The following is a 22,917-nucleotide window of genomic DNA, read 5'->3' as shown; positions in this document are numbered from 1 at the left end:
GGTTCAGTTCGTCGGTGCTGAATGTTACAGCAGTAAAGGCCTACATTTCTGTACTAAAACCCTCGTGTTTCTGATTACAGAGCTGCTTAAGACTTACTGCTCGCATATTCATTTAAACCTCTCACTGCTCTTCAGGAAGTTCTTAAAGCTGGTTGTTGGTGACTTTTTTCAAAATGGTATATTCCCACTTGAGGGGCTCTTTAGAATAAAAAACAAAAAAACCACTCGATGAATTCTTTGAGTGTTTTTCCACTAAGCAACCTTTAGTGTCTCCTTTCGCTTTGTTTTTGATGAAGGGCAGAGACGACTGTGGGAGGCTGTGAAAAGGAGGAAAGCCATGTGCAAGCGCAAGTCCTGGATGAGCAAGGTATCACACTTTTACACAAAAGCACACACACACACACACATGCTCTCTCCTGTTGCACATGTTACATTACATGCATGATATGGTTTCATCACTCTGGTTTAAATATAGATAAACTTTTAACACAAAGAATTATATCATAAAATTACTTTGCACAAAAATTTTTAACAAAATGAACAAAACAAAAAACTTTAAAATTAGAGTTGATTACATTTTACAGTCAGTACAAAGCTTAATGATTACTAAATATGCAGGTTTTAGCAGAAATGTCCTTCATGTGTTGTCAGTCATGGTGGTAGAGAGGTATTTATTTGGGCTTGTTAGTCTAACACATGCACACCTTAAAGTCCTGGATTAGTAATAAACCACGCAAAGAACATGTAAATCAACGTAGAACATAAACGGTGCGCTGCTTATATGCAATCCATAAGTTAATCATGCGTTAATTACGTAATTTAAACCTGATATATGCACTGTGTACGCATATAAAAGTTATACATAGGTGTTAAGACTTACCTAAGAATTGCAAATAAACTCTGTAAAATACACATAAACTGCGTCATTCTTAATTAACAGAAAATTTGAGCATTTTAAAACCAAAATTCACATAAAGACCTGTCGACTGAAACCCTCGCTGGACATCTGCGCACATCGACTTATTTCAAACACAAGAAACGCGTATTATATCACGCATGTATCATGAAACACCAAAATTCTGTTTGTGGAAAATGAGCAAAATGCAAGTAGTGGCTGTGTGACACAGCCTTCAGGCACTCCGGATTATTATGCCTACTGTTGTTTTTTGGTAAAAATATTAAGGCTTTTAGATGCGCTTTATAGTCTTATGAGTAGGGCTTTATAGTGTCATGATTTACAATAAGTGTAAAATGTGTTTGTTGGATTTTTTATTTGCCAAAAATGAAACACTTCCCCATCAGAGTGCTTTATGTGTTTATCAGATAATGATTTAAATGTGAAGATTACATTTTTTGTCACGCCTTTAAACCAGGGGTGCCAAACTCCAGGTGTCGAGGGTCGGCCTCTTGCTAGTTTTCCAGAAATCCTGTCTTATCTGCTGCTGATGACCTCAATCAGGTGTGTTTGGTCAATAAGGCGCTTCATTGGCAGGTTGGGTGGAAAACATGTCCAGTCGGGCAAAAAAGTATTCAGTCAGCCGCCAACTGTGCAAGTTCTTCCACTTAAAACGATGTGAGACCTGTAATGTTTTTTATAGGTAAACCTCAACTATGAGAGACAATGTGAGAAATAAAATTCAGAAAATCACATTGTCTGATTTTTTTTTAAAGAATTTATTTGTAAATTATGGTGGAAAACAAGTATTTGATCAACAACCAAAGTTCACCTCAATACTTTGCAATAACAGCAGTCAAATATTTACACATTACATTTGGACTATACAGGACACCAGCCCTCGAGGTCTGCATCTTAACACCCATGCTTTGAACAGTGTTGATGTCTGTTTGCTAAAATGGGAGGGTTTATACTTTTAGATTTTTAGCACTGAAGATTTGTGTAAATACTGTAAACAAACAATCACTCTGTGTTCAAACCTTGTCAAGGTATTGCTTGGGTGTTTGATGGAATCTGAAGAACTGCATGTATTTCCAAACACTAACACTAATCAAATCACAAAAGCTAGAAACTCAGAATGATGGTTACTCTGTTTCACTCTTTTTCTTTTTTAAATAAAGGTTACCGGTAGATTATTTCCTGAAGGGGAAAAAAGGGAAAATCATAAAAAACGGTGACAAATAAACGCCTAAGAGAGGCATACAGCCCCATGTGTGTCTGTTAGCTGGATGGAGTCACGGGATGGTGCTTGCAATCTATAATTACACCTGTCTGTTTCCGCCTCTGGCACCATCTGCAGATAGAGTAATCTGCTTCCTCAGCCCGCTCTGTTTTGCATGTGTGTGTGCAGCCTGCTCTCCCATACTCAACATTTAGGCCTCCTATTTGAAACTGAAGGATCACGCCAAGACCACGGGGAGAGGGTGTTTTTAAAACTGGTCTGCAGCATTATGTCATGTCTGGTTGAGCGTGAATGTGAAGCCACATGCCGCTCGCTACTGTTTATATCCAGCAGGTCAAATATGTGTGGCGCACAGGGACTCATTCATGGCTCTTTTTTACAGGTGGCACCATCTGCAGCTGCCGAGCTTCGTTCACGACTTAGCTATGAGCTAACATTCCGTTACATCTGTTAACTTAACACATTGAGACAAACTGCTTGTACTTGAAAGCATTCCTGGACATGCTGCTCTGGGGAAATCTTTTTTTTTTTTTCCAGCATTAGCGCTGGATTTTGTGTGTTGCTAATCTCCTCCTCGCTGGATCTACACAGCATTCACATTGTGTGTGCGGATGGCAAAGAATGGAAAGGAAACGAGATAATTACACACACAGGCATGCAATCACTCAGAGACATTCAGGTCACTTAATCTAATTCACTCCCCAATGAATACTTCCGAACTGCAAAGTCATTCCTGCACTGTGGTTGGTGCCTAGCAAGAGATTTGAGCTCAAACTTTGCTTCCCTATTGCTGCAGAAACTAAAGTTCTTGTGTTGTGTCTTCAGTTTTTAACCCATAAACAGATAATACTTTGAGTATGTACGCACTGAAGTTGAAAATATATACATTTTGGTGGATGTTGTTAATAGCTTCTTTGCTAAGATAGACCCAGACAGTAATTAGCTTTCACAACATTAATGGCTAAAAGTCTGCTTGGTTGAGCTAAGAATATAAATCAACAACTCGTAATATCTTTAAAAGACAATTAAAAAGAAAAAACTAATATCAGTTTAAATATCTGCTGTACAGGACTCCCAGCTGTAAGCTAATGTTGCTTCTGTTAGCTTTAATGGCTCTATAACACTGTAAACACCACCCTCTGCTGGCTAAACTTTAATCATGACAGACATTTATGGAAATACTGGGTTAGCTGGTGGTGCACACTGGAATTCATTGCTAAAAATAATAAAACACATTAAATGCATTTTATTTGTCATTGTTTGGTAATCTTTTGCTTTAAAATGATTATATTGTATAGAAACAATACCAGTATTTTACTTCATTTACATACGAACAATCGTAAATGTGAAGGTGGCTACTGAATTTAATTAAACTTTTCACTTCTCGAAACAAAACATTGCTAAGCTGTGCATATTTAAAAAAGAAAACTGATTAAAAGATCAGTGAAGCAACTAAAAACCTGCAAAAAAACATGTGGATTGTCTTTGCATAAGAGCTCACCATTTACTGTAATTTAAGGCGTCTTTGGAAATAATTTTAGTCCAAATGTTTGGATAGCCACATCAATGATAAATTAGCTGTAACTTATAACCATAACATAAAAAAATCTTATTTTTTGAATGTTTACATTTTGGGAATTAACACAACCAATAGACCAAATTAATGCTAATGTTAGTTAGGATTTCTTACAAGGTCCATTAAAATCCATTAAAACCTATGGAGAAACATGCTGGTTGAAATTTATAATTGTTTTATTCTGCAAAATATATATTTTTGCAGTACTTGGTGCACATGAGGCTTTTTTAAGCCACTCTGACACGCAGCTCCATTATTGTGTTTCTCTCAGGTGTTTAGTGGGAAGCGACCAGATGGAGGAGAGTTTCCGCAGCAGAGCCAACCGGCCTCTTCATTTCGAAAACTGTCTCCTACCCCTCCACTTTGTCTCGGGGAGGGGGTCCTGTCCACACAGTCCGGCGGGGGCACAACACTGGATGTGCAGCAGAAGGCCCTCACTTGCCTCATCTCAGAGAAAGACTTGACACTGTTTGAGAAACTTGGGGATGGCTCCTTTGGAGTTGTGAAGAGAGGGGAGTGGATGACGCCTTCAGGCAAGGTGGGGAGGAGTTCAGAGGAAAAAAGTTAACAATTTACTAAAACTTGTTCTGTATTTTAATTTCAATATAAAGGGCAAAAATATGTTTTTTTAATCTATTTTACTATTTTGATTTAAAACATTCTATTTTTCTTTAATAAAAGAATTATCTCATTAATTGGTGTCATAAATAATTATGTATCAAAAATATCCAAAATAATTACAGTACAATATAGAGACTGTTGTCTCTACGAAAAACTATTTTCTAATATTTTTTTCTGTTGTTTTCTTAAAATGGTTGATATTATGCCTAGCATGCACACTAAGAGTAGAAAAAGGATCATGATTCTATTTATTTGTCAATAAAAAAGAATTAAAGTTGCTAGTAAAAGTTTCTCTCTTTTTTGCAGTTGAATGTTGCTGTAAAGTGTCTGAAGACGGACGTGCTCAGCCAGCCCGACGCTCTGGAGGATTTCATCTGTGAGGTCAACGCCATGCACTCTCTGGACCACCAGAACCTCATTCGCCTCTACGGTGTGGTCCTCACACACCCGATGAAGATGGTAGTTCAAGAACACACACAATAGAAATTCACAGATATTAATCGAACCAACACAACCGGTGCAGCTACTGTAAAGAGTAAAGGCTCATGTTACATTTATATTAATACAAATGAGAAAACAAAAATGAAAAGTTGCTTTTACCCAGAATATGTACCTATTTAGTAACTACAGAGTAAAGATGAGAAGAAACATAATACCCAACTATTGCTAACTGAATACATTTATTCAGTTGTTGTGTTTGCCCTTAGGTTAACTGTGTCAAGAAAGGAGTTCATGCTATTCTGTAAAGTCCTCCAGATCCACCTTAATAGGACAGATCTTTAAAACAGTACAACAGTCGACCTCAGATCTGAAAGTTGTTAGTTCCATTCCCGCTCTCCTTGTTCTTGTGTCAAAGTGTTTCTGGGCCAGACAGTGATGGTGGTCTGGCAAGTGGCGCTGCATGGCACCTCTGCTACCGTCAGTGGGTGAATGGTACTTGTGACCATAAGCCAAGGCAGAAAAAGGTCTTTTTTTTTTCTCTGAAACTGTCACAACCTCAGGTTTAACCATTGACTGTATATGAGAACTGGACTGAGTGATCCCTCCTCCCTGGCATTCCAAAAAGAAAGAACCCTCAGACTCCAAAAAGCCAAATCCCATAGACTTCTTGTGAGAAATAAACAGCTACTCAATCATAATATTCATTAAAATAACCATTCTTGCTCTGATACCATATTCTTGCTAATCCTAAATTTTTTTCAAGATTTGTTTTCTTTATGACAAGTTATAAACTGGCCAATTAGATGCCACAAAGCACGTGGTGCCGCTGGCTTCCACCTCCAACGTTCAAAACATTTGATTGACAGATTCTCGCGAGCTCGATTTCAGTGGAAGGAATGTAGACTTCCGACAACCGTTGATTGGCAACGGTAGTTGCCATAGAAACAGTGACTCAGACCGACTCGGACCAATCATTACACACTATTTGGCTCCAAATGGCGGCGTACGTATTGCAGAAAAATGGTGACTGAATCGACATCATTTGAGTGGAGACCAAAGTAAGCTGGAAAGCGTCACTTTCTCTTGTACAGTCAATGGGTTTAAAGTTCTGTAAAAGATTACCTCAATTTGTAAATACTTGGCAGAAGCTACGTTTACATGGAACAATATACTGCAAATACTGTACAGACAGCACAAAAAATGCATTATCCAACTATTATTTGATAGCTTTATAACTTATTATATGTCGTCTTCTCTCTTTTTTATGTTTTCACTAAAAATAGTATTTTTTAAATAACATTTTTAAATCCTATTTGCTGTATAATCTGCAACAAATCCAGAGAGAGGTGACTCTCTTTAAATAAATAAATGCATGTAACATGAAAAAGTCAGAAAAACACAGAATTGACAGGATTCTGTGTCAGAGCGCTGATTTTTAAAAATGTTTTGGGTCTGTTCTACAGGTGACAGAGCTGGCTCCTCTGGGTTCCCTGCTGGGGCGTTTGCGGTGTCTACAAGGCCCAATTTTGATCTCCACTCTGTGCCAGTATGCCGTCCAGGTGGCTTGTGGGATGGCTTATCTGGAGCAGAGGAGGTTTATCCACAGAGACCTGGCAGCAAGGTACAGGACAGGCTGTTTTAACAGCTCCAGAGAGGCTGTAATGTGCTGTTGTAATGAATTATTCATCCTTTTTGTGTCCTCCACCCAGAAATTTGCAGACCATTACTAAGAAACCTGGCTGCAAAGTCGAATGAGTCAGTTTGCTGGGTGGTCAGAGTTGGTAGACTTACCCAAAGTTTCCCTTTAGTTGAAGTGCTGACACTATTTTGTGAAAGAACAAGCCTAAAAGCTTGAAAAAAAAACATTTTTCCAGTTGAAACAGCAACAAAAAGGTAAATGAATAGATTTTTTTTCTATAAACTTAAACAAAAAAGCTGTTTAAATAATCAGTTTTTCTGCAGAACTCTTTTACGCGGTTACACAAATCAGATGAGTAATCAGATTACTGCAATTATTAGATCAGATGGATTAATATACAATGTTTTATATACAAGTCTGAAGTTTGCTCTTAAAATACGTGCGGCCAATGCAGCCATGTGCCACCTGGGCCACACGCATGTACATGTGGCCAACATGAATTTCCATCAGTTTGTGTTCTAATGATGATTTATAAAAAAAGCACATTAATTATTACACTATTTCATCCCCCCAAAAATTGTTCAAATGCGGTCTATATTTGCTAATTCAGTAAGCATCGATGCACACTGGCTTTTCGCTGAGACTTCTGGGAAATTTCTACGGCACTGGACTTTGGAACTATAGATTCGAACAGCCCCACAAAGATGCGTACACACTATATAGTGCACAAAGTAGTGAGTAGTGAAGGAATTTGGACACAGTCCTACTGTATGATTGTCGTGAATACATGACTGCTTGCAGAATGGGATAAAGACATACTGTCAGTCTGACTGACTGAATGAGCGTAGTTCTTCTTTTACCATCAAAGCACTGACAATCATGCTTTCTCACATTCTTAATGAATATTCAGCCTGAAATACTATTGCTAAAATCAAAATGTTTTTTATTTTAATTTTAAAATATTGCTCAAGAAATTTACTGACCCTTAAAAAACCTTTTTTATTTATTTTTACGTGTGGCGCACTTTTGGTTATTTTTTTGATAATGACTTTATATTTATTTTTTGTATCTGCATATAAATAAAGGCAGATGTTATTCGCATGCATTTGTGTGCGACCAAGCTCGAAAACTGATGGAGATTTATGTCGGCCCTGCATAAAACCAGGCATTGCTGCAGTACAGCAACCCTAACCTCACCCTAAATACGTGTGAATAAGCACTTCCTTTAATACTATCTTTTATTTTGTGGTGCAGTTATGGTGAACTACAAGGGATTGAAGAATGCTGATAGATGATGTCTGTCGTCTCCCACTCTGTTCAGGAACATCCTGCTGGCCTCGGCTCAAAGGGTGAAGATCGGTGACTTTGGCCTGATGAGGGCGCTGCCTAACAACCACGAGCACTATGTCATGCAGGAGCATCGCAAGGTTCCTTTTGCCTGGTGTGTGCACACGTTTAGGTTTAGGATCGGATAAAAAGTGTGACTTTTTAAAGCAAATCTTCTGCTCTGACTGAAAGTCTGCTGCCTTGGTTCTTGCAGGTGCGCTCCAGAAAGCCTGAAGACGAGAACGTTCTCTCATGCTACAGACACGTGGATGTTTGGAGTCACTCTATGGGAGATGTTCACGTACGGCCAGGAGCCGTGGCTGGGCCTCAACGGGAGCCAGGTGAGCACACAAGCACAAAGAAAGTCTCGCGAAGCTGCCAAATGCCAGTTTACGTGTTTCTTTCTTTCTTGCTTTGTTAAAACATTTGAAGATTTTGCACAAGATCGATAAAGAAGGTGAACGGCTCCCTAAACCTGAGGACTGCCCACAAGACATCTATAATGTCATGCTGCAGTGCTGGGCTCAGAAACCAGATGACAGGCCAACTTTTGTCTCCCTCCGTGAGTTTCTGCTTGAGGTAGGAAGGAAGTATTGTTTGAAAAAACAAGATAGAGTTTGTGTTTGTCTAAGATCTACTGGTTATGTGATTTCCATTATTCCTCTGTTCTTTAATTAACAGATTCGTCTCCCATAGTTATTTACGTATCCAAGTTTCAAGTTTGTGGCTGATTAGAAATTGTTTTAAAGTTTGTTATTTTTTTCAATTTCTTTTACCTTTGACCTCATTACAGTTGGATTCAACATCTTATGAAAAAAATAACCTAAAAAAAAGAAAAAAATAAAGTTACTGCTTTTTAAAGCTTTCATTTGATGAATTCAAGTTTGTGGTGTTCCACAGGGCTCTGGACTAAGCCCACTTCTGTTTGTTACCTTTTTTTAAAAACAATAAAACCAAAGCAATAAAATAGAAACTACAGTCCCACTTTCCACTTACCACAAAGGAGCCACACTGCTTTTCCTATCATAGTTCTATATGATCAGAAAATTTTAGCTTAAAATTTGACAAACAATAAGATAATTTCTATTCAGGATTTAGATAGAAATGGCAGTTTTAAAATTACAAAGCCTTAATACCCACTTCTCCCTAAAGCAAAACCATAGAAATTCTTTATACTATGTTAAGCACTTTTAGAATTAAAATATATTTGTGACCTTTTTGTATCTTTTTATGTAACCATAGAGGGGATATTTCCCATTCAGGCCATACAAATGTTTCCGCACTGCAGCAGTGTGTGCGGCTCTTACTTCACTTGGAAGACTTTAAAAAAACTTTCATTTATTTATTTCTTCTTTTGATGTGTTTTCTCTGTAAAAATTTTTGGTTTCATATTTTCATTTGACACATTTTTTTGACAATTTGAGTCTTTGATTAAAGACAAATAATGTTGCCTTTAAAAAACAGTGTCTAAAATGCTGGTCAAAGGGGTGAGCAAATGGACTTTAGCTCCACCTAGTGGACATATTCAAAACCAACAATGTAAAAGTGATGCTTTCAAGCTCTTTCTTTAATTTTGGTTTTACACGCAGCTGTATTTGCTTGTTTTGCAGACTTTGCCCACAGACATGTGCGCTCTGCAGGACTTTGATGAACCCGACAAACTCCAAATCAAAGTCAATGAAGTCATCACTGTCATAGAGGGCAGGTGGGTTATTTATCATTTAGATTTGGTTCTAAATTTAGCATCATCATCATTTTTAAAAGCTTATATGAGATTAAAATACTATTTTTTGTTCATATGAATCCCTAATCTAAATATTAAACAAATCTGGATGAAAGATTTCATATTTTTTTGTAACTATTTCTCTTTATTTGTTCCAAAATGAAACCTTTTTTGAAATGTTGTTTTTATTTTATTTAAAAGCTGCTGGCGGTTTTCATTCACTGTCAACACCTTCACACATTTCAGGGCAGAGAATTACTGGTGGCGAGGTCAGAACAAATGCACCCTTCAGGTCGGACAGTTCCCCAGAAATGTGGTGACGTCAGTCGCTGGACTGTCGGCCCGTGACATCAGCAGGCCCCTGAAGAACAGCTTCATCCACACGGGTCACGGAGACACCAACCCTCATCGCTGCTGGGGCCACCGGGACAAGATTGATGAGTAGGAAACGGTTCTCATCTTTTAGCTTGAGTTCAAATGTAAAACACCATAAAGTTTACAGAAATGCATCAAGTTAAGCTTAATTTTTAAAGACCCACTCCGATTATCTTTTGATTAAAGTGGTCTTTCAATTATGATTGTCATTTTCTTGCCAAATTTTTAAAACCTGTGTGGTATTCTAGGACATAGTTTCTGAGCTAAGAGGTCTCTCATCTTCTCAGAAATGCAGAAATACCAATAAAACATGTTAAAAACCCCAAAAACTCTACTTTCATTGAAGTGGGTCTGTTAATAGTATGCTCACTTACTAATCCCTGCCACTAGATGGCAGTAACATGTCGTTTTGAATGTTGAAGTGGGGCCAGCGTTTTTATATTTATCTGAAATCCGGCTATGTCTTGGCTTTAGTTTGTATCTCGGGAACCCCATGGATCCTCCTGATGTTCTCGGGTTAGAACTGAATGCTGCTCGGCCCACACAGCTACCAGGACGGGCCAAAAGTGAGTGAAAGTTAATCATTGAATCCCCCCCCCCCCTTCTTTTTCTAATCCATTTGCAGCAACCAAAAACTTGCAAATAAATAAACAAAGAAATCGATGCTGAAACCCAAATTTTAAAGGAGGAATTTGTCTTTAAAGCATAAGATGCTCACAGGAATTACTATGTTTTTGTTTTTTCATTACAACTGCTTTCAGAGTGATGAAATTGAATATCCGACATGGTTTTTTGGTTAGAATAACCTCTGCAAAGCCTCTGCATGAGCTTAAATCTTTACTTTTACATACTCCTCAAATTCTTTTTTTTTTTTTGACCATTTGTGGTCTTTTCTGTTGAAGCATTAATTCCTTTGTTCTCCTCGGCCAGCAGTGCTGCTCAGGACGAAGCGTGGTTACTCTGAGCAGCTTCCCTCTCTGTTCCCTCTTAGCTATGTGATCCTGTTGTCTACCTTTACTCCTTTTTTTAAATTGGGACTGTTATTCTAGATTTGTGCCAGTCAATTAAAATGATTTTTCCATGACACCTTCTACTAGGATGCTTGGTTATGTTGTTCTAGTGGTTTGCTCGTTCTAGTAGCTGTTCATCTCTAGCTTTTCTTTATGGGGGACACCACATTAGCAGAGGGAGCTCATGTTCTCGACTGCAATAGCTAACCTGTTCCAAGTAGGACAACCCCTCTGGGAGGCATTTGGAAGGCATCCGTCGTCAGGCCCCTGACCTGCTCTAAATGCAGTATTTTTGTTCCTTTTTAGAACCCTACTACGATCTAGTGACCGAGGAGGAGGACCTGGCCTCTGCTGCTCTGAAAAGACTGTCGCTTCGGAAAACCGGGTCCCTCAAAGGCCTCAGACTCATACCCACCGTGTGGATCTCCGCTTCCAAACAGGGGGACTGCAGGACTTCCAGCTCGGGTCAAAATCCCAACAGCGAAGTGTCCCTCATTGACTTTGGGGAGGAGCTGTCCCCGCCCACACCCTCCCCTTCCCCTGTGGTTGAAGCTCCGATTCCTGCCTTGGCTAAACTAGCTTTGGAAGCAGAAAACATCCTGGACAAAACTCCACCAGAAAGTCCGTCGACATCTCTGCCTCGACCCCTGCACCCTACGCCTGTGGTGGACTGGGACGCCAAGCCATTACCCCCACCTCCTGCGTACGATGAAGTAGCACAAGATGAAGATGATATGGAGGTATGCTAGGGGTCTGATTAACTCTTTACCACTGAGACTTTAGCTCCAGTCTTTACTTTCTTCTGATTCCTATTACTCTAAAGCAACGTTGACTCCGTCCTCTGCAACACGCGTTCAAGCGACCACTGCCAATGAAAGTAAAACATGTATAGTTGCTTTTTCGGGCTTGTGCGTTCAAAACTCTTGTACTGACCTATTGTATAAACCTTAGCAAACGAAAGAGAAGAAGAAGCCCCTCCCATCTTATCCAGTGTAAACACGATGCGCTTAATGCGGATTCAAGAAAGCTTGCTTATTCTGTTCTTAAATGCGCGTCACAAGATTCAAAGGGTGAATATGAAAATGTGATCTAGCCAATCACAATCAAGAAATCGTACATTAAGTTTTTAGAAAGATTTTTATGAAAGGAGTCCGAGGGCTGTTGGAAACTTGAACGCAGGCCGGACTTTGCTTTTGTTTCTTTTTTAACTTGTCTTGTCCAGCAGCGAACAGAGGAGAGCTGAAGGCCACTTGCTTTGGACACATTTTACCATTACAGTAACATCTTTTCACACACTAAGGTGTCTATTTATAGAAACCCATTTTGTATTTGAGGCTAAACTTTATTTATATTTATTATATTTGTGTACATTTTGTGTGTTGGAGAGAAAAAAAACGAGAGAAGAGTGGGACGTTAGATGGGGTAGTAAGGGCACTTACTACCCCATCGTCGCTGGCAGCATCGAAGGGTTAAAGCAGATTTATTTCCACTTTTTGAAATCTTGAAAGTAGAAACGATTGCTGTATTCTCTTTCTTCTCATAGGTCAGCTCCATCAATGGTTCAGACCAACATCTTGAGGAAGAGTCCATTTGTGTCCATAATCCAAATGAAGCTCCTTTTTCTAGGCTAAGGCTGCAAGGGGAAGGCATCTTCTCAAAAGAAGTAGACATGGAATCTGTGGAGGACAACCTCTTTCTTCCCAGCCAGGGGAGTCGGGGTACGTCCACCTCTTTCTCTCAGTCTGCTGAGATCTTTCTGGAACTCCAGCGGGAGTGCATGCGGAGGCTCAATGCCCCCAAAGGAACTCTGTGTCATTTACCAGCATCTCCAAACTCGCAGACCCAAGACGGACCGCTGTTTTCTTCTTCCGGCGAGGATAAACCTCAGATCCCGCCTCGTGTTCCCATCCCCCCTCGCCCCATATGGAGGGCCGACCAAACATGCGCTCGCTGGTCACGGGAGCTCTCTGTTTCTCCAACTGACAACTCAGAAGGGGTTGCAGGCTCAGATCCGGGCCGCCCGCCTCAAATCCCTCCCAGAGACCCCCTGTCACAGCCAGCATCCAGGACGCCAAGCCCGATGGGTCTAGTGGTGGGCTCCCCCCAGCAGAGGCTGCACTCGGCCAGCCCCCCTACCCAGCAGGCTTTGCTCTCCTCCTGCGCCGCTGCACATGCATACAGCTCCTACCTCTCTACCTCTCCAGGTAAACTCATGCCAACCACACACAGCTTCGCCTCAGACCCCAAATATGCCGCCCCCAAAGTGATCCAAGTGCAAGGCAAGGACAAAGGCCCCTGTATTCTGCCCATCGTCCGCGACGGCAGGAAAGTCAGCAGCACTCATTACTACCTCCTGCCAGAGAGGCCGCCTTACCTTGATCGCTTCGGCCACTTCCTCCGGGAGGCGGAGCACCTCCCCACCAGCGCGACGGACGACAGGCACGTCCGGCACGCCAACACCGCCACGGTCAGACCCATGGTGGTCAGCGCTCAGACAGTCCAGGGACACACCCAAGGGCAGAGTCTGCTCCAAGCGGAGGATCTGAAGGCCAACTTCTCCTCCAATAACAACAGCAGCCTGGGCGGGCCGCAGTCAGAGGTGAAGACATCCGTTAGCCTCCCACGCGTGTGCTCAGACGGGGTGACAACCGCCGTCATTCCCGCTTCCTGTCTGCGGGCGGACAGTGGAGGAAATGGCCCTGACAAAGTCAAAGTGGTATGTGGGGATGAGATGTTTAAAATACTATTTTACACCATAATCTGAAATTATTATCTTTAGAATTAAATACATCAACTATGAGGTTATAAATGTGATTTTGCTGCAGGGAAAGACTTCATCTGCTCTTATTTGACTTATTATTAACATGAATTTGTGTAATTATTTTGGATGAATGTGTGACTCCAGCTCTTCTTTAAAAAACATTTTTTTATTGCAAGGTTAAGATTTTTTTCAATTTAGATTTATTTGACAGAAAATGATCCAGCTGTATGTGTTTTAAAATAACATCTTCATCTGATGGAATAAAAAGCATAAAAGTGGATAAATCTGGATTTCAGAAATTACTGTTGATTATTGAATCTACTTCAGGCTAAAGCTTTTTGATGCACACGTTTTTGATTTTACGACTAATAGCATAACATTTTTTTTTTAAATCAAAATGAGTCCCACCCATCTACCTATAAACAAACATAAAATAATAATAAAAAAAAGATATCTGATATGACGTAGCAAAAAAACAAAAAATGATTGAGTGATTAAAAGCTAAAAAATAATAATTAAACAGTGGAGAAGGGTAAAAACATGTCACGTTAACATTTTAAATATATATGGCGGGTGAGGAGGCTTTTAGAGGGTAGAGTAGTGAGGGTGGGGGGTGGGGGGTGGGGCTGTGGGTGCGCCGTGATTTCTGGGTTGCTTGGGTCGTGTGCCAGGGCTGGCTTGCAGAGACGGGGCTCCGGCTCATGGGTTCTCGGTGTCCGGCGCCCGGTGGCCCCCATTGCTGCTTGGGTCTCATTCCTGAGGAGCTCCCGGCCTGCCCCCCCCTGGTCTGGCTGGTCGGGCTGGGGAGGATCTGGTTCCCCTTATGAACACACGATTCACTTCGGCAGCATGCATGTATCTCCACCCCCACGTGCACGTGCAGACTGCCACACTGTGTCTGCTTCATACCTCCTCCTAACCCACAGTGTATTGATGGACAGATATTTTCCGCTCATCTTCGTGTCAGAATTTCACCTTTGATGTAATATTTGCCTTTCCAGCAATTCTGGTATAATTGTTACACAGCTTAAAATAATAACTTATTCAAATCAGTGCTTGTATCCCCCACATTCTCCACCTCTTTTCCTTTTACTCTCTTCCACCCCCCTCATATTCTTCCTAACAAAAAGGTGTTTATATACATTTACACTTTGGTTTTTTGAAGTTATATAACCTCTTTTTGTGATAGTAAAACCTGTCCAACACAAAAGGCCTTCAGCTCTAATCTGTTTGCTCAGTTGTTGGACAGAACAAGTAAAAAATATATAAATACATTTTTAAATATTTACAGTAAAAACAAAATGTAGAGAATCTGAAACAGCATAAATGCATCCTAAAACTAAATCAACCCAAAAAAAAAAATTCTAATTATTGAAAGATAAAGGAATTGATCTGGGAGGTTGAGGGTCGTGCACATTCAATTTGATCTGAAAAGAAATCAAATAAATGAAGGATTTGCTTGCAGACTTTCTTATGAGGATCCCCATCAAGTAAGAATAAAACTCAAACTGCTAGGAAAGTTTCTAAAGTTGGAGTCGTTTTAGACGGCAAACATGCACTCGTCTGTTGGCTACGCTCCTTTTATTTCTTTCTAATTCCTCCCCAAATTCTCCAACGTGAGCTGGGCCTGATTGGCATCCACTCTACGGCGGACGCCGGCTCCTCATAAATACTGCACTCGCTCTTTCTTCGGAATTTGTTTGGAGTTCTGCTCAACACCTGACCAATTGGATTCTTTTGAGCTTTCAGACGAAGCAGCAGCGGAGTCGGTTGTTGGTCTTGATGGTCCGATCTGAATTATTAAAGTCAAGTCCAGGCAGGCATATTTCATTACCGGGAGACGCTCCCTTCATGTCTGCTCCACTAACACGAGTGAGATGGCGTAGATTAAAAGACCGTGCTGCGTGTTTCAGGTTCAGGAGGCCGTGCACGGCGTGACGCTGGAGGAGTGTCAAGCTGCTCTGCAGAACCAAAACTGGAGCGTCCAGAAAGCTGTCCATTTCCTGAAGGTGAGACGGCCCAGACTCACTGATTACAGCTGTTAATAGTTTTCCTGAGGGGGGAGAGAAAAAAAGGTGACAAAGGATATGAAATCTTTCCCACCCGTCACATAACTGATGGTTCTTTCACTGTAATGAATCTGTAATTGAGTTTTTTTCAGTCCTCAATGAGGTGTTTCAATTGATTTTTTTTTCTTGCTTTTTCATTCCCACTTAGAAAGGATTGAATTGATTTTACCTGCTTTCCTTTTGTGTCTATTGCACATTTAATTATTTATAGATTGTCCAATGTCTGTCTGCCATATTTTGATCCTATTTATGCAAACTAGGGACAACGGGGGCGGGGCCAGACATGTAAATTGAAGTGAATCTTCATGGGTCCCATGGAAATGTATGTGTGAGCAGGGAACCAATGACTATTATTACACTATATACAATATTAGTGTTTTTTTCCTTTCCACTTGTCTAAAAAGACTAAAAATATGCCAACAAGACAGTTATGACATTATGGCTTTTAATTTGTTTTAGTTCTCTAGAGCTGAGGCAGGATAAACACAAAATTAGTTTTTATTGTTTCCTTCAAATAACCCTTACAAATGAATAATTCTCTACCTTATTGCCAGGTTTAATCAGGCCATATAAAGTTTTCTCCAGTGCATCCTATAGCTTCTTGAAGAAATGACTTTTCCTACATTTTTAAGCCTGAACATAGAAAACACAAAACTATTCCTTTGAAATTATTTCCTATAGGGAAGATTTAAAGATTTAAAGTGACTACAAATAGTTAAAACAGTAGAATGGCTCTTCCTTAAAGTTCTTCAAAGAACTGAATCATACCAGTCTTGAAATGTAGGTAATGATTTGTATTTTGGCATATTTCAACAAAGTGTTTGGCCCATTTTATTTCTTTCTAAGAGAGGAAGTTGATGCAATAATACCCTGTGAGTCATGTGACCGGACAGGACAGAATCCAGGTTCTAAAATGTATTGCTTCTCCACATTTCTCCTTCTAACCTTAAACCTTTACTGTCACACTGTCAGTGACTGAGATTCGGATGAATTTCTAATGATGGGATCTTGGTTCCTAATCACACTCTATAAATTACATTTGGTACAGTAAGTAACATAAAAAAAAGAAGCAGCTCTTCATGTTTTGACCAATACTTTCTCCAAAACAAAATGTTTTTCCTGAAGAATTTGAACAAATCAAATCAACAAATCTTTTTAAACTTTATCCCTGAGTTACCCCCAAAAATTGGATTTTGTTGCACTTTTTCTAAAGATGTAAACCTCTTAGCAGTAGTTGTTGGTGTAAGAGTATACTTTAATGTCTGTTGTCAACCGCAGTGATCTGCATAATGGCTTCTGTGCATTAAAATCATTAAGAATATTTAACTCTTGTGCTATCTTAGATGACCCCACCCTTATATTGACGTGTTCTCCCTACCATGACAAAGGTTGATAAAGGTGGAAAGATTTCATGTAATCCATGGACACCAGTGAAGATCACAAATCATTGAAGAAAAAAGGGTTCAGAGCACTGTCTAGTGGGTGTAGATGACCCAACTCCCAATGTTAAAGTGCCTAGGATGGCACAAACATTAACACAAACATTTTATGCTTATTTCTTCAGGGTATTGGGTACATTTAACAAACCTAGATGCGTGTGAAAAAAGATAGTTGTATAAAAAATGCTATAGTGTAGAATAGTGGCTGAATATGACTTCTCTTTACAGTTTTATAGACATAAATAGGTCTGAGATTGAGTTAACACAGACATTTGCAGGCTCTAAAGTTTAACACCCGAGAAATATGTCAGTCTTTGAAGCCGCGAAAGAATCAATTAGCACAGAAAGAGGGACCACACATTTCAATGTTTGTTCATTTGCTCCGTGTTCTTATAAAAACGTCCTAGATAGAAGATGACTGCATTTATTGAATATTAACTCAGAGAAAACCGAAAGTGTGGCTGCAGTAACAGGAAAAGTGTTTGGATCACACATTAAGAATTCCTTCTTCATTTCAGGAAATTTCAGGAAGCAACCGAGATATTCCAGATCAGATTTAGAGATGTGAGCTAAATTTTTCAGAAGGACGACTCTTTTCTTTCTCCCCCCTCATAACTGCTTTGTGGTTAATCCTCCTTCACTTGTCTTTGTTCTTGAGGTGGAGCAGCTCTTCTGTTTGGGTCTGAAGAGCAGGTCCGATTGTCTAAAGCTGCTGGAGACGTGTGATTGGAACCTGGAGGTGGCCAGTACTCGAATGCTAGAAAACTATGGATCCACAACATGGCAAGGGTACGGCAATCCACACACACCACATTTAAAGTAACACCTTTAGATTCTTTATATATATATATACATATACACATATATATAATGAATTACTAGTATTTGTATTTTATTTATGATCCAAAGAGGTTTCTTATCTATACTGAGAAGGTTATTAATGCGTGGATCCAGTTCTAGAAAATGGTTACGTCAGATAAGTTGTTACCCGCAAATTGATTCGTGTCCCCTCGTGACCCTATCCTTTCTCCTGACACAAAGTCTGTCTTGTCATCTGCATTTTCAGAAATCTATTAACATTTCCTCTTTGAGAGATTCTCCAAATATCTTCTCACAGCAGGCTGTCTTTACCTGTCAAACTGGCAGACAGCAGCAGGATGCAGCTTGAGCCCTGGTGGGCCACACAGCTCTAGTGCCTCAGACTGAAAAAGATCATATTTTGTGCTGAGTTTTGGTATCCCCCCCCCTAAAGTTTTATATATATATTTTTAAAGCCTGTTGATGTTCGAATCCTTAGTTTTACCCCACATTTCTCTTCATATGTCAAGGTGACACCTTCACCTTGTGCTGCATCTGTAGATTCTTCTGTCCTCTCAAGCTACGTTCACATTTGATGCACATTCAAGAACGTCTTTTCTTTTTTTGTTTTTTTCTACTGTTTACTAGCTCATATCCGCCACCTACAGTTGGAAGAGGGTTGATGCGAAATCTCAAACTCTCGTGAATCTTCCTTTAGGCTTTTTCTTTCACAGCTCCATTCCGATTTGTAAAAGACTTGCTGTCATACAATTTCGGCCGAACACAAACCGTAATTATTATTTTCTCCTTCATAATTAAACAGTTTTTGATTCTGTGAATTAAAAGGGGACGCCAGCCATATGTCACTAGCCAATCTGAGTCCCTGATTGGTCAAAGTTCGTCCTGGTTTATCCTTTAATGTGCGTTCAATGACTGTGCATTTAGAAAACGAAGCTTAAATGTCCTACTTTTTCTTAGCTAACTTTTTCCTCTAAACACACTCCGGAACTTCTTCATTTCAATGCCAAATCTCCTTATCAGCTTTCTTTATTCCAGATCACACACCAGGTACCTTCCTCTCCGTCTCCTCAATCACTTCAGCTGTAGCTGTCCAGTCATCTGATCTCTGTTTTAACTCCTCCTTAAAAGCCACACATCACTCTTCCTAATCAACGTCTCCCCCTTAGTCCTCTGCTCTGCCCTTGTCCTCTTCCTTTTCCTCACCGCCGGTCATCCTACACACTGCCGCCATATGGCGTCTGGTTACACTCCCCCCAGACACCACCAGTTGCTGATCTCTTAGATTTTCGATGTCTGCACTAGAGGTTATCAACTTGTTTGTCATCTGGACTGCTGATACATTCAGTTCTGGATGCCCTAAAGGTGGCACTTGTTTAGTGTCAAAGCTGAATGTTAATTAACAAATTGATTTGCCTGAAAAATGTAAAAAAATTGACGAGTAACCTGACATTTGTCACATTTAGTTTTTATTAGAAGCAGCAGGATATGACTTATGTGCTCTCATGCCCTTCTCTATCACAGTCATAAACCAAGAAGACAACATTATGATGATGAATTTCAACCTAACTATATTGTTTTGTTGACTTTTTGGTTGTATTCATATAAATTTATCCACATTGGCACGGGATGGAAAAATCTTTAGTGGGCAAATGCAGTTGTGTGAGGAGATGTAGGCAGTACATGACAGTTTAAGGGAAAAATGTGCAACTCCAAGCCTCAAGGGGCCACCGTGCTGCTTCTTTTTTCAAACAACCCTGTCATTGCAGCTTCTGACTAGTTCAGCACACCTGAACCAGGTAATAAGCAATAGGTAGGACAGGGATAGCTAGTTAAAAACAGGACAGTGGCCCCTGGAGGCCTGGAGTTAAACATCTTCCTAGCTTTTTTTCTTTTTTCCAGTTCTGATCTGAGCTTATTTCAGGCGGTGCTGCCCCCTAATGAGCATCTGTAAGAGCTCCAAAACGTTTCTGGAGGTTCTGGTTAATTGTTTGCGCCTATGAGGACTTTGTGAAGGGGCACCAAAGCAAACCAAGCAGAAAAACACCCATTCTGATTGTCGGCCTATCCCACTGACACTAATCAACCAAACCTGAATGATGGCCTTGATAAATACATTTACCCATAATGCATTAGGATGTCTTCTTATGGAAGTTACAGTATTTTCCGCACTATAGGGCACACGGGCCAACAATGAATGCTCTATTTTTTGAACTTTTGTCATACATAAGGAGCAGTAAGCGAGACAGAAGAGTCAGAGAAAAGTCCGTCAGTCGCTCAGTCAGACTTTATTAACTACATTCAGAATAAATCTAGAACTTGTTTATAACCCTGTTAGAGTATTCACAATAACATCCAACCTTGTTGGGATCTTGTAAAAGAAAAACAGACTGATACTGCTAAGCGAAGTTACTGTGACAACGTTAATTCCCAACTTTGATAGTAAAATGTAAAAAAAAAAAGAAAAAAAGTGCACAGTCCAACGCTACATTTTAGTCACACTAGTGTAATCACAGTAGCACCTAACCTGGGTGGCAACTTGCAAAAACACCAGACTATCATTGACAGAGCACTGTGTAACAGTAAGCACAACCAGAATGAATCCATGTATAGCTATAAAGGTCGCGTCAGACAGCCGCTACGTACATTTATCGCATATTGCATGGATGAAAAATAGTCATACGTGGAAAAACTGAGAAAAGTCGGGGTACCTTTCTACAGATGTATCACGAATGAACCACGTTAAAACCTCGGAAGAAGTGCGAATAAACTGTGCAAAAAGCACGTCAATCAGTGTAGAACATGAACCATGTGTGCTTATTGCTCTGTCTATATGCAATTCATTTGTGATTTGTGCTCCACTTATGTCATTCTAACGGGATACCGGCGCCGTGTACGCCATAGAAAAGTCACACATCGGTTAGACATACGGGGAACCGTTGTGGATGGCCACAAATTTTCGTATGCATCTCGCAAGGATCACACACAATCGCATAAGATTTATATAATGATTGCATATAAAATACCTGTACACTGAGTAATTCTCAACCGGCCAAAAATTTTGAACAGCTCAAAACCGAATCCATTAATTCTTTTGATAAAAAATAGATTTACAGTTCGACAGTAATTCACACATCAACAACGCAAGAATCACTTATGAATGACGTATCACGCGGGTAAAACGAACAACCAAAATTTCAAACGTGGAAAGTGTACGTAGTGGCTGTGTGACACGGCCTTCAGGCATTCTGGATTATTATGTTGTTTTTTTGTAAAATATTTATGGTTTTTAGGTGCACTTTGTTGTGCAGAAAATATATTAGTTCCTGTAAAGACCCTGCCATCACGGTTCAGAGTGTGCCCTGCCTTTGTCGTGCTGCATCTGGGATAGGCTCCAGCAACCATAAAAGGGATTAAATGTACTAAAACAATCTTATGGCAGAAGTAGTTAACGAATCAAATAAATCCATTTACCCTAATTTCTGGGACTATACATCGCACCTGATTATAAGCTGCACCCATTACATTTGTAAAGGATAAAGCATTTTGTACATAAGCCGCACCTGTCGATAGGCTGCATGTGCCCACATTGAAACATGTGTTGTAGAATGAAGAAGTGTATGTGCTGAAACCGCGCGTGTGTAAGAAAGGGGAGGAAGGGGAAAGAGTGAAGGGGAACTGTAATAAATGAAGGTTTTCCCCAGAAGAACGGTGAATGAATCCTTATTAACTCGCTCTGGAGGCTCTGAAGGCAGTGAACCCCGAAGGAAGATCCGCCTTCGAAGAGGATCTCCCCTGCATTTTCCGACCACCGTCAGAAAGAAAAAAAAAGCAATCGCAGGAAAGGTTCAATACATGATATATTTACAAAGAAAGACGGTACAGAAGAAGAGAGTTTTAATAGTTTTAATAAGTTTTAATAATATACCTGAGCTTTTCTTTCCAAACAGTGCCTGTGACGCGGCAACAACACGGCAGCAATATGGTAGTAACAGGGCTGGTAAAAAAAAACATACCGGTAAAAGTCACTGGGAGAGAAAGAAAACCAAAAAGTCACTATGAGCAGCAATAATTTACTAGCGCACGCGCTGCGCACCACTTGCCTCTGCGTGGCACCACCTCAGCGCAGAGGCAAGTGTCTGAAGTTTTCTTCCACAACAGTGACACACTGTAAAACAGCCCTAACAGGGCTGTTTTAAAATACAAAAACGTAAAAGTCACTGAGAGCTTTCTTCATCTTCCTCCTGCACTGAAACCATGGAAGTCTTCCTCCTCAGTGTGGGATTGGAGTAGCATCAGACATTCTTCGCCAAACACTCCTTCAGTCTCTCTTTCGTTGTCGCTGTCAGTGTCACTCTCATCCTTAGGCGACTTCTCTTCTGAGTTTGCTGTCCTCTCCGTCACGCAGTAGACCGGCTTTTCCAAACCCGTTGGTGATGGTGGATTTTTTCACACTGCTTTTAACGAATGCTTTTTTTCTTGAAAGCTGCGTCATATGCATTTTTCTTGCGTTTTCCATGATGGGTGTCTGTCCGTGCTATTCATTCACCAAGCAGGAATTTACATTAAACTTCCTCGACACATAAACCGTATTCACCCTGTCTCCCTCTTACCCTTTTTGCTCGAGCGCCCCTAGTGGTCATTAGAAAAAATGCATTAAAATTTTTTAAAAAAATGCATAAATTAGCCACATCATTGAAGAAGCCGCAGGGTTGAAAGCTGGCTTATAATCCGTAAATTACAGTATGCTTTTGACCAATCAGATGGAGCCCTTTTATGTTAGATGTTCACCTCCTATGTAGACGAGGGTCATTTGGAGTAAAATTTAAGTTATGTTGACTCTTATTTAAACTGTTGCAGTGAAATGGGAATGATGTATTTGGTTGTTTTGCTATCTGTTGATCTATTGCAAGTTATATCATCATCGCAATATTGATCACTAGCATCGCAAGTCTTCCTCATATGGTGGAGCTCTACTGGTGG

General features: G+C 40.2%; 1 protein-coding gene across 4 annotated transcripts in view; it reads left to right on the top strand.

Moving 5' to 3' along the window:
• Nucleotides 1-22,917, top strand: part of LOC101170708 (activated CDC42 kinase 1) — a 64,270-nt gene that overhangs the window by 40,422 nt on the left and 931 nt on the right. For 3 of the 4 annotated variants that reach the window (XM_011486458.3, XM_023965053.1, XM_020710884.2), the window contains 14 exons: nt 297-367; nt 3,986-4,252; nt 4,642-4,794; nt 6,240-6,397; nt 7,737-7,856; nt 7,956-8,082; nt 8,174-8,320; nt 9,352-9,446; nt 9,711-9,905; nt 10,314-10,405; nt 11,156-11,589; nt 12,393-13,565; nt 15,524-15,619; nt 17,777-17,907. In XM_011486458.3, the coding sequence (XP_011484760.1) occupies nt 297-367; nt 3,986-4,252; nt 4,642-4,794; nt 6,240-6,397; nt 7,737-7,856; nt 7,956-8,082; nt 8,174-8,320; nt 9,352-9,446; nt 9,711-9,905; nt 10,314-10,405; nt 11,156-11,589; nt 12,393-13,565; nt 15,524-15,619; nt 17,777-17,907 (3,259 nt within the window). The remainder of the gene's footprint in view (nt 1-296; nt 368-3,985; nt 4,253-4,641; nt 4,795-6,239; nt 6,398-7,736; nt 7,857-7,955; nt 8,083-8,173; nt 8,321-9,351; nt 9,447-9,710; nt 9,906-10,313; nt 10,406-11,155; nt 11,590-12,392; nt 13,566-15,523; nt 15,620-17,776; nt 17,908-22,917) is intronic. The other variant, XM_020710885.2, reaches the window with a different exon arrangement.

The sequence above is a fragment of the Oryzias latipes genome, chromosome 17 (assembly GCF_002234675.1).
Source record: "Oryzias latipes chromosome 17, ASM223467v1".
NCBI lineage: Eukaryota > Metazoa > Chordata > Actinopteri > Beloniformes > Adrianichthyidae > Oryzias > Oryzias latipes.
The sequence above is the reverse complement of the archived record's forward strand: the minus strand, read 5'-3'. Positions and strand labels throughout refer to the sequence as shown.